This window comes from Malurus melanocephalus, unplaced genomic scaffold, assembly GCF_030028575.1.
Source record: "Malurus melanocephalus ecotype Western Australia unplaced genomic scaffold, MMel_1.1 scaffold_251, whole genome shotgun sequence".
NCBI lineage: Eukaryota > Metazoa > Chordata > Aves > Passeriformes > Maluridae > Malurus > Malurus melanocephalus.
In genome coordinates this window covers 87,734-101,134 of record NW_026623483.1, presented here as the reverse complement: position 1 = coordinate 101,134, position 13,401 = coordinate 87,734, and the positions used below count along the sequence as shown (strand labels likewise).

Below are 13,401 nucleotides of genomic sequence, written 5' to 3'. Positions count from 1 at the left end.
ATGCAATGTAGAAGAGACACAGAAGAGTCTCCTCAGGACACACATACAAACWCCATATCCYRGACAGTCCCAGCCATGTTTGGCAGYGATGCAGCTGTAGCCCTGGGCTGGCTCAGTTCTTCCTGCTGAAATGTGGAGCTTGCATGTTCCTTGATGAGTTCTGCCCACACTTTTGGCTGTTGTGAGCTCAGTGTGGCTGGCTGGAGTGGGGCCTCCCMCTGTATCTGGTTCCCTGGTGACTGAGGGGCCAGGGCTCCGCCTTGGAACCCTGCCTTTGTCCAAGGAACTCGGGCRTTTGTGTGCTATGTTTGGGGTCATGGGGTGGTTCTCAGTGGCCCTGATGCTGATGTTAGTCCCCTGGCAGCCTAGAAASCCTGGCTTGTGGCTGTGGGTCCTGATGTCCTACCTCCCTGAGGTGCACCCCTGCCTGCTCTGCTTTGGGCCCCCCCTTCAGCGGGCGCGRCTTTGCCGTGACATTACTGGTGCCTCTGTCAACGACCCCGAACATCAAAAATGCCATGAGGCCATTGTCGAGGCTGCTAAACCACTTGCCTCCATCACTGTAGGTATGTTGTGGGACCCTAGGGACACCAAACTCAACAAGGATCCTGCCCAAGGACTTCTGTCCTGACTGCTCCCTCCTTTCCACCTGGGACATCCATCCTAAAGGGGATCCCCACCCTGAATAGCACTCCAGAGCCCTCTGTGGTTTCCTATTTCAACCAAGGCCCTCCCACTGACACTGAGCAGGATCCCAGGAAGCTGGAGACCCTGGGGACCCACCCCAGACAATCATCCTTGGGACTCACAACCATGCCAAGGTCTTCTCAGTTCTGACTTAGCCCCTGGGGACCTTTAGGAATCTCAAACCTGCCTGGAAACCTGAGAATCACCCAACCCTGACCWAGGACACACTGGGAACCCCTTGGCCCTACCTAGGGCCGTAGGAATCCACAGGGATATCTGACCTTTCCCAGTATCCCTAAACCCTTATCAGGACTCCAGGAACCCCCAGAAMCCCCCAGAAACCCCGAGACCGTACGGAACCTTCCCCTCCCTGCAACTCCAACCCAAACCCTGTACTGATTCCCATGTCCCTCTACTGGTTCCAGGGTCAGGACAGCGTGAGGAACTTCGGGACATTGTCATGGATGCTATGTATTTTATAGAAGACCAAAAGGACAAGAGTGAGCAGAGGGAGGGACAAGGCACATGGCACATGGGATGTGAGACGTTGGGCAAGGGGGCTGGGATGTGGAGGCCTTGAAGGGTATGGGGTGGAGGTGAAATATAGGATATATGGAGGACTGGGAGCTGTAAAGAGACATTTGGGGAATCCTGAGGGTATATGGGTTTCAAGGTATACAGCTTCTTGTGAATTTGAGGGAATATTTGGGAATATATMTGACTCCAGAAGAGATTTATGGAGTCAAAGTGAGTTGTACAAGGGATCTGTGGGGTCCAGGGGAGGTTTATGRGGACCAGGGGGAGGACACATTGTCTTACCTGGACATTTGGGACACCGAAGAGCCCTTGAACAAGTCTCTGCAGGAAGCTGTCAACAAAATCTGGGCAAAGCTGAGCCGGCTAGGGAAAGGTATGGGCCACCCTAGGACCCCCTTAGTCCTAGAGAAACTCCCAGGGACYCCATCTGGGCTGGACAGGGGCTGAATCCTGACAGCTCATTACAAAGATGTGGGTCCACAGTGATGCCCAACCTAACACTGCTTCCTCCGCACCAGTTCCAGCCTGTGTCCCACCCTGTGGTGAGTGCCCATTCCTCTGTCTTGCCCTGCCCTACCTCCTAGTATTTCTTCCACTCCCCTGGGACCACCAAGTCTCTCTTTCYCAGGATTTCAGCCAGCTGCCCGCGTCTTCCAGTGTGCTACTTGCCGTTTGGTGGACTGTCAGTTTGCTCTGGACTGCCCAGGTATGGGGCCATGAGAGACTGTTGTGTTAAGAGTAAGGAAATCTTCCTCAACTCTCCCCCATTCTTAGGTTATTTTTGTACTAYTGTTTATGTTTTGGTGGCACTTGAGTGACTCCAGTCAGTTTTGGTATTGATTGAGGTCAAATGGTGTCACTCTGCTTTTAAAGGTCTAGGCTAGAAAGATGCAGAATGTGTGCTCAGCAAGGAGTGGCCATATATTGGGGGTGGGTAGCTTTTGAGATGGAGGTGTGTTGAGTATTGCAGTGAGATTATAGTGMGCAAAGCTGATCCAAAAGACAGGATTTCACCACAAAAATCTCTGGGGACACCCCACATTTCTCACCCGTGGTCCCATGCTAAGCACACCTGCCCAAGTGTTCACTTGCCCATCCCCACAGCCAGCACAGGAGCACCATCACCTCTGTCAGTGCATGTGCAGATGTGAGCTCATGATTCTGTCAATGTTCTCAGTGCAGGACCTGTGGACCTACACAGATGAAACTGTYGTGCTGCGTTGCAAGGTGCCCTTCTCTGTCCCCACCGGCCTGCCCATCACCTGGATGTTTGCCCCAAATGTGAGTTGCACATGGCCTTGCAAGGGTGTGAGTAGACCTTCCAAGGAGGACTGTCTCRTGTACATGGAGTGCCTCAGCAGCTGTCTGTGCTGGGAGTAGCAGCTGTGTAAGCACACACAGGATGCTCACTCATGTCAAGGRTGCACACGAGTAGCAGGCAGATCACTTGTGTGTTCACAGATCCATGTGTGCACATGTAGAATCATAAAATCACAGCACAGTTTGGGTTGAAAAGGACCTTAAAGCTCATGTTATTCTAATCCCCTGGAAGGTGTGTACAGGARCACCTTCCACTAGACCAAGCTTCTCCAAGCCCTGACCAAGACTTGGGATTTGGCCTTGGACACTTCCAGGGATGAGGCAGTCACATCTTCCCTGGGCAGCCTGTGCCAGGGTGTTGTGGGGAGAGTGGAGGCTTCAGATGGAGTTTGTTAAAGAAGCTCTGCTGCTGAGTCTGAGGGTCAGAAAGGATTCCTTTGTGTATTTAAACTCTTTCAGAGAGATAGGTTCTGATGAAGGTAAATTCTTCCTTAGCCTCAGAATCTGGCAACAATTTCCAAATTTTAGGAATCATTTTAGCCTATACATCCTAATGATGGCAGATATATTTATGAAAATGAATTATTTTAGAAACAAATGAACAGGCAAAATGTAACATATGAAAGTTCTTAATCAGAATTACTTACTATACAGTATAAAATTAAAAGAATTACTAGTAGATTACAGCATAACAGAACAGTGCACTATATCAAGGTATCTTTATTAAAGCTAGCGAAAGAAATAGTATTGAATAGGAGCCAAATGTAGCTTACCACCAAAACAACGATAATGTACACAGATTCCTTCACTCAACCCCTGGGGGCATTAGCTGGGAAATAGGTGTCCCTATTCATGGGAGAAACACCATACATTTCCAGGAAAATGTATAGAAGGTTTCTACTTTGCAGAAGTTTGTTGTGACTTTTATAGTTGTAAAGTGACTTGCTGTCAGTCAGAAATCCAGTTTATTTTCCACATCTGACTTTGACAGTAAGATGTTTATTGGCAGTTGAGAGATGCCAGACCAATGCTAACCCTGTGTGCAAAAATAACTCATTGCAAGAGAGATTGTACTGTTTCAGTTATCTGACTGGCTAACAAACAAGAGATAAGCTCTTGTGGGGGGTGGGATGCTCTGCTACACGGCGCCTCACCACATGCACAGGGAATGTGAGTGCAGGAAGTGACTTTTGTGTACACCCTGGTTGTGCATCCCTGGGTGTGCACACATGTGGGGTGGGAGGTGTGCCCACCTGCACCAGCACTGGGTACAAGAAGCATGAAGAGGACATGTCAAGCATGTGCAGGACACAGGTGCCCTTGTACACACGTGTGTTGTTCCGTGTGCCTGGTGGCCCGGGCAGTGCTGACGTGTCCCCCACRCCGCAGCTGCGCACACAGGACATGACGCTGTTCAAGGAGCTGAAGGGGAATCCAGAGAAGCCCTTCAGCCTGACCATCGAGGAACCCGCTCCAGGAACCGTTGTCTGTCAGCTGGGGGAACTTTCCAAGCCCGTTATCCGCAAGTTCTTCTACCTCAACGGTGAACCTGGAAACCTGAGTGCCCTGGGGACAGGGAGCAGTGTGGGACAGAGTGGGACACCTGGGTCCATGGGAAGGGGGTGAGCAGGGTGCCAGGACACCTGGCTTCATGACCCAGGGATTAGAGAATRTGTTCCCTGGTGCCTGACTCCTCTGGGAGCATGTGGGGTGGAGCAGGGACCCCCAGATTCCTGTTTTGCTGGGGACAGCAAGGTCTGTGGCTGAAGAAAGAGCTGCTGGGACAGCTGGTCCCTGGGTGCAAGGCCCCATGACCTGAGGAACCTGGGTCCCCACAGTGTCAGAGGGAAGCGTGGAGGAAGAGAAAGGACTCCAGACTGTSTTTAGCACTGTGCTGCACTGGCTTGACAACGAGCCCCCCCTGCCCCAAGTACCAACCACGGGACTGGCTCTGGCCTTCGGCTCCATGGCATTCGTTCTGCTGCTGGTGTGAGTACTCCTGACCCGATAAACTGTACTCTAAGAGTCTCCATGCTTCTGGGGCTCTTCATGCTTCTCCATGCTTCTGGTCTGCTCACAGACCAGCATGGGACTCCCAACCCACTCTGGATTCTCAGTCCTTTGGGATTCCCTGCAAATGCAAAGGGACCCAGGTGTCCAAGAGCTGGCCAGGACTCCTTAATTCAGAGAACTCTACATGCCTTCTGGGGCTCCCTTAGTCCTCTGGCCCATTCCAGGATMTCCCCCTTGGACCCAGTAGCACTCYAGGCTGCCTTTACCTCYCTCAGATTCCYTAWTTGCCTCTGAAACCCAGCAAYTTCCTCCTGTWTYCCCTAGAATCCTCACTGCCACRTTAGAGGCACCAGTTACAGTCGGTTACCCCAGCTGTCCCCAGGATCCCATAGCTTCACCCTTAGGCCCATCAGTTGCTCCAAGGACACCCCCCAGGTGCCCCTTGAGCCCTCCAAATGCCCCATGTGTTCCTGTCCGCCCCCTCCACATCCTAATGGCAATATAGGGTGTCCCCCCTGTTTTCCCTCTTTCACCATTTCTCCTTCTGTCTCCCAGGGCCATCTGGCAATGCTTTCGTGTCCGCCAGACTTCTCACAGATATCGACATCAGGGTACCTCACAGGATTCCAGATCCCAGGATTCACTGTAGGGGACTTTAGAATATGGATCCACCCAGAGGACCAACATTTCTGCAACTGCTTTTCTTGTGCTGAGCATTTGAATGGGAATAGTCTGAAAACAGAAATACAGAGTTATGAAAACCTGGATTATGCTTGTGATAGAAATATTGGGGTTTGGGGCTTGCAGACATTAAAACTGGCAGCATTTCCTTTCCCTGGGCAGACATTCCAGCTGCAGCTGGAACTGCAGAGTTGTCAGTGATGGTGATGGTGAAGGGTGGGGAGAAGGGTAGCAACTTGCCAGACTTGCCGTAGAGCTGCCTTAAGTTGGCCAAGAATTGATGAGACTGTTGAGAAATACAAGGACTGGGTCCCTTGGCTGACCTTGCCCCTCACTTCAGCAAGGGCCAACAATGGAAGAAAGTCTGGAGCAAAACTGACCAAAAATTATGGTCTCAAAASAGGATTTCAGGGCAAAAAGATGAGGGGAAAGCACCTCTGCTTGCTCTGGATCAAGCAGATGAACAGTGTTTCTCCTTCTCCCCTGAAGGGATGCCTTTGTTTGAGCTTCACACCTCCAACTGCATTGGAGCAGACCTGCATTGGGAATAGTTATATATATATAACTGGATCAATACTTTATATATGTGTTTATATATACATATATAGGGAATAGTTATATATACATAGCTGGGTCAATACTTCATATATGTGTATATATATATAAATCCCTGTTACCACCCTTTCTGTCACAATGCATATTAACCCTCCATAGTTAATGTATTTATCATCAACAGTCCTGAATCTGCTTTCCTGTTCTTTCCCTAAACCACATTATTTGTGAACCTGGATTGTGTAAATTCTTATTAAACTGGGCCAGACTGTGTTGGTGAATTGCACTATGGGRAATTTGTGATCTCAYGAGCTCCCACTGAACACAGTCAGACTTATCRTGACAGATACTGTATCAGATCTTCYACTTTTGTGCACTGCCCGTCCCTGCCATCCTTTCTGAGTGCCTTACAATCAAACTATTCTACTTTTRCATGCTTCCAAATTCCCTATGTTCCCTCTGACTGCTTCTCTGGATCCCCTCTGACTCATTCTCTCCACTTCCAGCCACTCCCAGATGCACTCCATTCTTATCCAGCTGCTTTCATATCCTCTTCATTCCCCTTGTTGTGCTCTCATAGAACCATTCTGTTTTGCAAAAACAGATCATTTCCATTCTCCCCCTTGTACACTCATGTGTCCTCAATTTTCCTCTGAGTGCACCCAGATCTCATCCGTTCCCCTCCTCAAGTACTCACATCTCCTTTGGTACTTTCAGCATCTCTTTGGTGCTGACTTCTCTCCTCTGGGCAAGCTCACATCCCTCTTTTTTCACAACAGTGCCCTCAGATTCCYTTGCTGACTTCTATCAATGCTCAGATCCCACCATCCCTTCTGTGGGCACTCAGTTCCTATGGGTTCCACCATTCTACCCACCACCACTCCTCTGTGCATGCTCAATCCCCTCCATTTTTCCTCCATTCATGCTTAGATCCCCTCTGTGCATGCTCAGATCCCCACTGCTGCCCTCCATCCACCTGCTTTCACTCCATTCCTGGGCACACACTTGCTTCCCTCTYATCCTGCATGGGCATTCTCCCAAACCCAAAGCCCAAAGGCCACAACAATCTCATCTACCTTAAAAAAACATTCATGAGGCCCTTCAGTTGTCTCCTTTCAGGTTAGGACTGTGGCCCACTGGGGAGTTGAGACTTCTCCTGCTTCCCTGAGACACAGACCCCTCCACCACAACCCTCTGCCTGTTGTGTTGTGTCCCAGAACACACCAGCTGCTCCAAACACTGTTCCACARCATTTTGCCTCCCTGAGGATCTCGGGGCTGCTCTGCTGCTCCAYCCAGAGCCCGGCTGGGCTGGACTGTAGCAGATAAAACAAGAGCCCCTTGACCTGGCAGTACCAGCTGCAGTGGTGGCAGGCAGAGACGGACCCATGTTTGCTCTGCACCTGGTTGGTGACTGTGGCATTCAAGTGTTTACAGAACAATACTCTTCAAAGTTCCCAAACATGCTTCTCCCAGGAAAAATTCCATCCAAGTTGCCAAGCACTCACAGAAGAGACCATTCCAAGGATTCTTGCTGGCATGGAGATTATTTTCTTTGCAATCCAGGGAGCTGTGCACTCAGAACCACAGGCACTTCCATGTCAGCTCGTGTTTTCTGCAGGCACAAAGGAAACCAACCTGATCTCCTCTTCCAGCAAAAAAGGGGGGTCGGACCCCCTCGTCCCGCCCAGAGCAGAGGGCACTACAAATTACTCTGTGTGGCCAGCCACTGCAGAGTTCTGTGCTCCAGAGGGCATCCCTGCAGGGAACAATGGGTGAGTACAGGGCTGGGAAGCGGGGGCTCCTTGMCAGCAATGGGGAGAGCACAAATAGGGCAGCTCAGCAAGAGGAAGAGGCTCCATGCACTGGTTCTTGCACACTGATGGGGAGCAGTGGCACCAGTGCCCTTTTGGGGGCACTTGCCACCTTTTTGAGCACCAGCAGCTCAACCCCTGTCTTCTGGCTCACCCCAGCAGTGAAACTTGGCTCAGGCAGTTGTTGGGTGCTTTGCTCTGCCCATAACTACTGCATGCTTGACTTGTCAGCAGCAGATCAAGGGGAAAAGGCCAAGTTTCCTGCCCCTTTGACAAGCTTTGCAGCTTGCAGGGAGCAGCCTGGTACTGCCCAGCATGCACAGTGCCCTCCTGCACCTCACAGGCTCATGTTAACTGCGGTGCTGGCATCATGGGAGGGATGGTCACATTTCTTCTCTTCTTYTTGTCCCATTTTACCAGCTCAGTGCCTTCTGCTCCTTGCTTCCCTGCTCATCTTGGCTGCACCGGGCCACTCTGTGCATATACAAACCCTTAACACCTTCAAGAAATCTCCCTCCAAGAATCCATCGAGTGCTCTGGAGAGAAGCAGTAGGTAGCATCCCACTGGCATCCGGTGTCGTATACCTGTGTACAGCCAGCTCTGAGTAGGGAAGGACCCTGCCCTGTCCCTACCCTAGCACTGCTCCAGGATGGGGGATGGTGGAGGTGTGCCTAGAGCAGGTTGCAGTGCTCTGTGTGTGTGTTTTTGTGTGTGGGTGCAGGCTGGGGAGGGTGGCTTTGTGCTTGAAGGAGTCATTTTTGTCCATTCCCTTAGTCACAGGCAAGGGCTAGGTCCTCTTCACCTTCCTCCCAGCATGACCCTGTTGTGTAACACAAGCCCTTTTTCAGGAGACCCAAAGAAGCCCCCTGGTGCCCATATTCAGTCTCTTGAACTGGTATCAGCATAGATCAGTGAGTCTGGGGCCTTTCACTGGGGCTGACTCCTGTTGTTTTTCCATATGGAAAAGGAAGAAAGTGTTGAGGCCAACCCACTCTCACCTCCAGACCTCTCTGGGCTTGGAGAATTGATTATCAGCCAAGTGCTCTGGACAGATGAACTTAACTCTTCTGCCCCAGGGTCTTGTCCTGATGCCCAGGCTTTTGTTCTATTCCCCTCTGTCCTGCCCCAGCTTGGCCCAGGGACTGCAGTGAGGTCCCTGCTGGCAGCCCCAGTGGTGTCTACATCATCCAGCCCATGGGACTGCACCCCATCAARGTGTACTGCGAGATGAGTGGGGCAGACGGGGGCTGGACCGTCATCCAGAGGAACCGGCAGGACACGGACATCACCTGGGCTGAGTCCTGGAGCACCTACAAGCACGGCTTTGGGAACATGCACRCCGAGTTCTGGCTGGGCACTGAGTACATCCACCAGATCACCAGGCAGAAGGTCTACCAGGTCAGGTTTGTCATCTGGGATGCTGCAAACAACATGAAGTTYGCAGACTACAACCTGTTCAGCCTGGACAATGAGTCCCAGGGCTACCGGCTGAGGCTGGGAGCGCATTCAGGAACAGCWGAGGATGCCATGGATTCTGACAATCCCAGGAAAGTGCACAACAACATGAAGTTCTCCACGAAGGATCGGGATCAGGACACTTACAGAGGGAACTGTGCCTCCCGCTATGGAGGTGGGTGGTGGTACTCAGCGTGTTACTCTGTGCGTCTGAACGCCAAGGGGGGCCTGACATGGGGCAAYCTGTGCCGGGGGAACTGCAGAGCCTCAGCCATCCTCATCAAACCAGCTCCATACCACTAGAACTCCTTCCCCCTTCTGTCCTCACTAGGCACGTGGTCAGTGCCCTGCTGGGGCCAGTTTGATGATGGGGGCCTGGGAGTAAAAAGGGTTATTCATCCATAGCAAGAACTGCTGTGTTTTCCTCCTGAAAAGCAGCAAAGCTCCTGGCTCTGCCTCTGGCCATTCACCTGTGGTGGGTTTTGGGGGGGAATATTTTTAGAACAYATCTTTATAAATGCTGCAGTATCCRATGATGTTCCTTCTGGGGAGAACTCTGTGCTTAGAAACTTAAAACTCTGCTGGTCAACACGGTCTCATTCTCCTTCTGCTTTGTGAGTACTATCCTTCATCATCAGCTACCCTGAGCTAAGCTGTACTGAGCGCAGGGCAGGCCACGTCCACAAAATATCACTGCTGCAGTTTGTGTTCATCCTGCAGAATAAAATCACTTTCAGACCTGCAYAGGTGTCCTTCATTTATTTGGGAACTCCTTGCAACTGCTGCCCGTTTCCTGMCAGAAGCACACCTGAGGCTTCTTGTGCAGTAAGAAAATGTTTTCTAAGGAAAWTTTTTTCATACAACTCAAGTGAGGAATTAAAGACAAAAATTTGCCTTAAAGAAGAGRGTTGCATTCCAAGGTGGGGATCTTTCAAAAAGGGAATGTAGCATCACACAGCCAACAGCAAGCAGAGGGTGCAAGGGACCCTCTGACATCAGGTCAGTTCAACCCTGCCAGCCATGAGCTGCAAAGCCAGGCCAGTATCATCCTGTCTTGTTAAACGCTGGGAGGAAACTGGGACAGTGGACAAGAAAGGGACAACAGCACTGCAAGGCCACACAGCACCATGTGGTTGGTCTGTCTGGGCCAGTGTGAGAGCTGAGACAGCCTGAGGGAGGGATCCCAGAATTTCAAGATTCAGCTTGGGTCTGTATGGACTTGCTGCAGTGTGGTGATGTCTTTGTGCACTGGACAGCTCAGCAGTGGACACGGTATCTGTGATGTGGTCTCCCAAAGCTGAGCAGAGGGAGGATGTTGGTTTACCAGTGCTGAACAGAGCAGGAGATGTCTCACTGGCTGCACTCATGGATTCACAGAATATTCAGAGTTAGAAGGGACTCACAAAGCTCATCAGTGCAACTATTCTCTTTCCATCAGACACCCAGGAATGCAGCTCAGCATTACTCTGGGCTGGCTGCTGGGTGGAATGCTGTTTGCCAGGAGCCCCAAGACTTTGTCCAGCCTCTCCCCTCCTCTTAGGTTGTACATCCAGGCTGGAGCACCAATGCCTTTTTAAACCAGCAGGCATRTATCTTAGTCTGGAAGTGTTACTCTTAAACCAGCCCCAGCTGGGAAGCCTCTCTCAACCAGCAGCACCCTCATACCTYCATCTCCCCATGCAGCAGTGCTGTCCACCTGCAGGTGCCTCCAGGACTGCCAAGGAATTCTCCTTGAGAACTCCACAGTGCTCAGCAAGAATATACTGCCACAGCTTTGCAGGGTGCCCTGGGACCTGGGTCACAGACCTTGGCTCCAGAGTCAACTCCAACTCCACGTTGTTCAGCATTCCTGGTCACAAACCTTGAGCTCAGCTTTCCTTCCAAAGACTGAGGAGAAGACCTGTGGGTTTTTTCAAGCCCCAGGTTCAAACTTACCTGCATCACAAGGGAATTCCATAGACACATTCCCTGTCTGCAGCAGGGAATGATGGGACTGATTTACCCACATCACTCACACCCTCAGGGAGCCCACTGCCCTCCCACACTCCAGGCTGTGGTGGTTTCTTCCCTTCCCCAGTACAGAACAACCACCCACCCATGGACAGGGGGCAAACTATGAGTGAGGGTTTAGCATGATCAGGGCTTTGCTGGCCCTGCTGGCTAGTTGTAGCCTAACAGCCACAGCCCAACGTGCAGTGGCTGCTGTAAGTCACTAGGAGGAATATTGCCTAACACACTTACTTTTCCCCAAGTCTGCCACCCTGAAGAATGGACAGAGTGATCCCCCCACACCTCTCTGCAGGTAGACACGAGGCAACGCAGTCTGGCTCCAGGGTTTATTGCAGCTGATTTCTCCCACCATGGGTAGCAGAGCTGTGGGATGTGCAGGGCCCAGGGAGGGAGCAGGGCCTGAGCAAAGCGGGGTTCACCAACTGCAGGGGAAGGGAACTGGCACCATGTCCCCCTCCCCAGGATGGGAGCAGGCTGACCCACCCCAAACCAGTGCCTGTGCAGTGTTGGCCAGCATTGTGGCACTGGGCCGAGCTGCCCATATGCCCAGCACTCYGGGCAATGGCTCCTGAGCCCCAGAGCTGCTGTGTTTTGGCTGATGAGGGAACAGGAGCTGCGRGCAGAGAAGGATGTGCACTAGGACTGGCATGGCAATTGGGCACTGAGCTGGGGATGGTGGCAGCCCCTCACTCCCGGGGGGCTGGGCACGATCAACACACATCTGTGGGTTTGACCAGGATGAGRGAGGCCGCGCAGTCACCATTATCACAGAATCCTGGCCAAACGATGTAGTTTTTGGCATTGAGCAGGATGTTCTGGCACCTGTGGTACCACCAGCCCCCATAGCTCTTGGCACAGTTCCCGCTGTACTGGTCCTGGTCCTTGTCAACTGTGCTGAACTTCATGTTGTCATGAATGCCCCCCTTCTTGGGATGGTAGAGGGTCAGGTAGTCATCCCCATCACCAGAATGCCGGCCCAGCCTCAGCGGGTACCCRCTGGCCTCGCTCTCCACTCTGAAGATGTCGTACTCAGCGTAGTGGGTGACGTTGGTTTTGTCCCGCACGACAAAGCGCACCTTGTAGGTGCTCTGCTGTGTCAGCAGGTGCAGGTACTCGGTGCCCAGCCAGTAATCGCTGTGCACGTTCCCAAAGCCGTACTTGTACGTGGTCCAGGATTGCTTCCAGTTGAGTTCAGTGTCATGGGAGTTTCTCTGGACGACAGTCCAGCCCTTGCCTTCGGTGTCCATGTCACACCAGACCACGCGCGGSGGGGACCTGGCCGGCTGGATGACATACACACCGCTGGGGCTGTTCTTGCGCAGGTGGCTGCAGTCTGGGGGGAACCTCGGGGCTGTTGCAGGAAACACGGGGTGGGGGGACAGAGAAGGTCTGTGAGTCTATCAGAACAGCAAGGAGCTTCTGAAGAACAGTGAAGACTCAGGACAAAAAAGGGTAGTTATGCCTGTGGCTTTTTCACTGGCTCAGCCTTAAGGGAACCTGAAGGTCTCTGAGCCAGTGGCCTCTGTAAGAGCTCTGGAACCTATTTCTCATGATTTGCTGTTTCATTTGGAGACTTCTAATGCATCTTGCCGAGGAAAGAAGGGGGGCGGGGAATCTCCAAGATGCCAGTGATGTCCTCCACGTATATCTGGACCATACACCATTGATATATTGAGCTGCAGCTCTTGCAAAGACCAGAAGTATCTAAAATGCTCCATATCTATGTAACAAAAATTTATGTTTTCCCTGGGGCACATGCATTGAATAAGAAGGTTTAGTTCCACCTTGGTTTCATAGGATCTCTTCCCTCTATCTGACCTCTTCCCTCTATCTGACCTCTAATGACTTACTGGCCAAACTAATTTGCCATCTAATTTGTTTTTCTTGCTTTGTGTCTGATGGGAGACATTTTGTTGTGGGAATTCCAATTCAACCCATGAAACTCYGGAGTCTTGCAGGTACTGCAATCCCTCCTTGCAGAGAGGAAGGGAATGCTCCTAATCCAACAAGAGCTAAACAAAAMGCCAGATAGCTGGGAGGATCCCTCCTAGAACTGAACCTCACAAACATGGCACAGCAATCCTTCCAAGCTGTGGTGTTTTGGCAGAAACCTGTTGGTTTCARCACGGACCCACCAAGGGGGTGAAGGTGGCTTGGTAGGAGTCAGTGACCCCCACTCACCCGCTACTCACCACTTGGGGAGCTGGCAGCGGGTACAGCTGGGCCAGCAYTGGTGCAGAGGAGAAGCATTGCCACCACGGTGGTCAGGAAGACAAGGTCCCGGTGGAGCCAGGATGTCCCAGCCTGGAGCCCTGGCAAAGAAAGTGCCCAT

The 13,401-nt window shown here is 51.7% G+C and overlaps 3 protein-coding genes across 3 annotated transcripts in view; 2 read left to right on the top strand and 1 right to left on the bottom strand.

Annotated features, from left to right (window-relative positions):
- The first annotated feature begins 397 nt into the window (after positions 1-397).
- Positions 398-4,537, top strand: SPACA6 (sperm acrosome associated 6). Its single transcript, XM_057375517.1, has 8 exons — positions 398-566; positions 1,113-1,187; positions 1,529-1,597; positions 1,743-1,766; positions 1,853-1,930; positions 2,402-2,505; positions 3,934-4,087; positions 4,383-4,537. Exons 1-8 carry the CDS (start codon positions 398-400, stop codon positions 4,535-4,537), a joined length of 828 nt encoding a protein of 275 aa, XP_057231500.1.
- A 3,413-nt stretch (positions 4,538-7,950) lies between these two features.
- LOC130579028 (fibrinogen-like protein 1-like protein) lies at positions 7,951-9,362 on the top strand. Its single transcript, XM_057375515.1, has 2 exons — positions 7,951-8,152; positions 8,734-9,362. Exons 1-2 carry the CDS (start codon positions 7,951-7,953, stop codon positions 9,360-9,362), a joined length of 831 nt encoding a protein of 276 aa, XP_057231498.1.
- A 2,417-nt stretch (positions 9,363-11,779) lies between these two features.
- LOC130579027 (fibrinogen-like protein 1-like protein) overlaps positions 11,780-13,401 on the bottom strand; it is a 2,717-nt gene continuing 1,095 nt past the window's right edge. The window contains exons 2-3 of the mRNA XM_057375514.1: positions 13,262-13,381; positions 11,780-12,420 (exon numbers count right to left, since the gene is read on the bottom strand). Of these exons, the coding sequence (XP_057231497.1) occupies positions 11,780-12,420; positions 13,262-13,381 (761 nt within the window). The remainder of the gene's footprint in view (positions 12,421-13,261; positions 13,382-13,401) is intronic.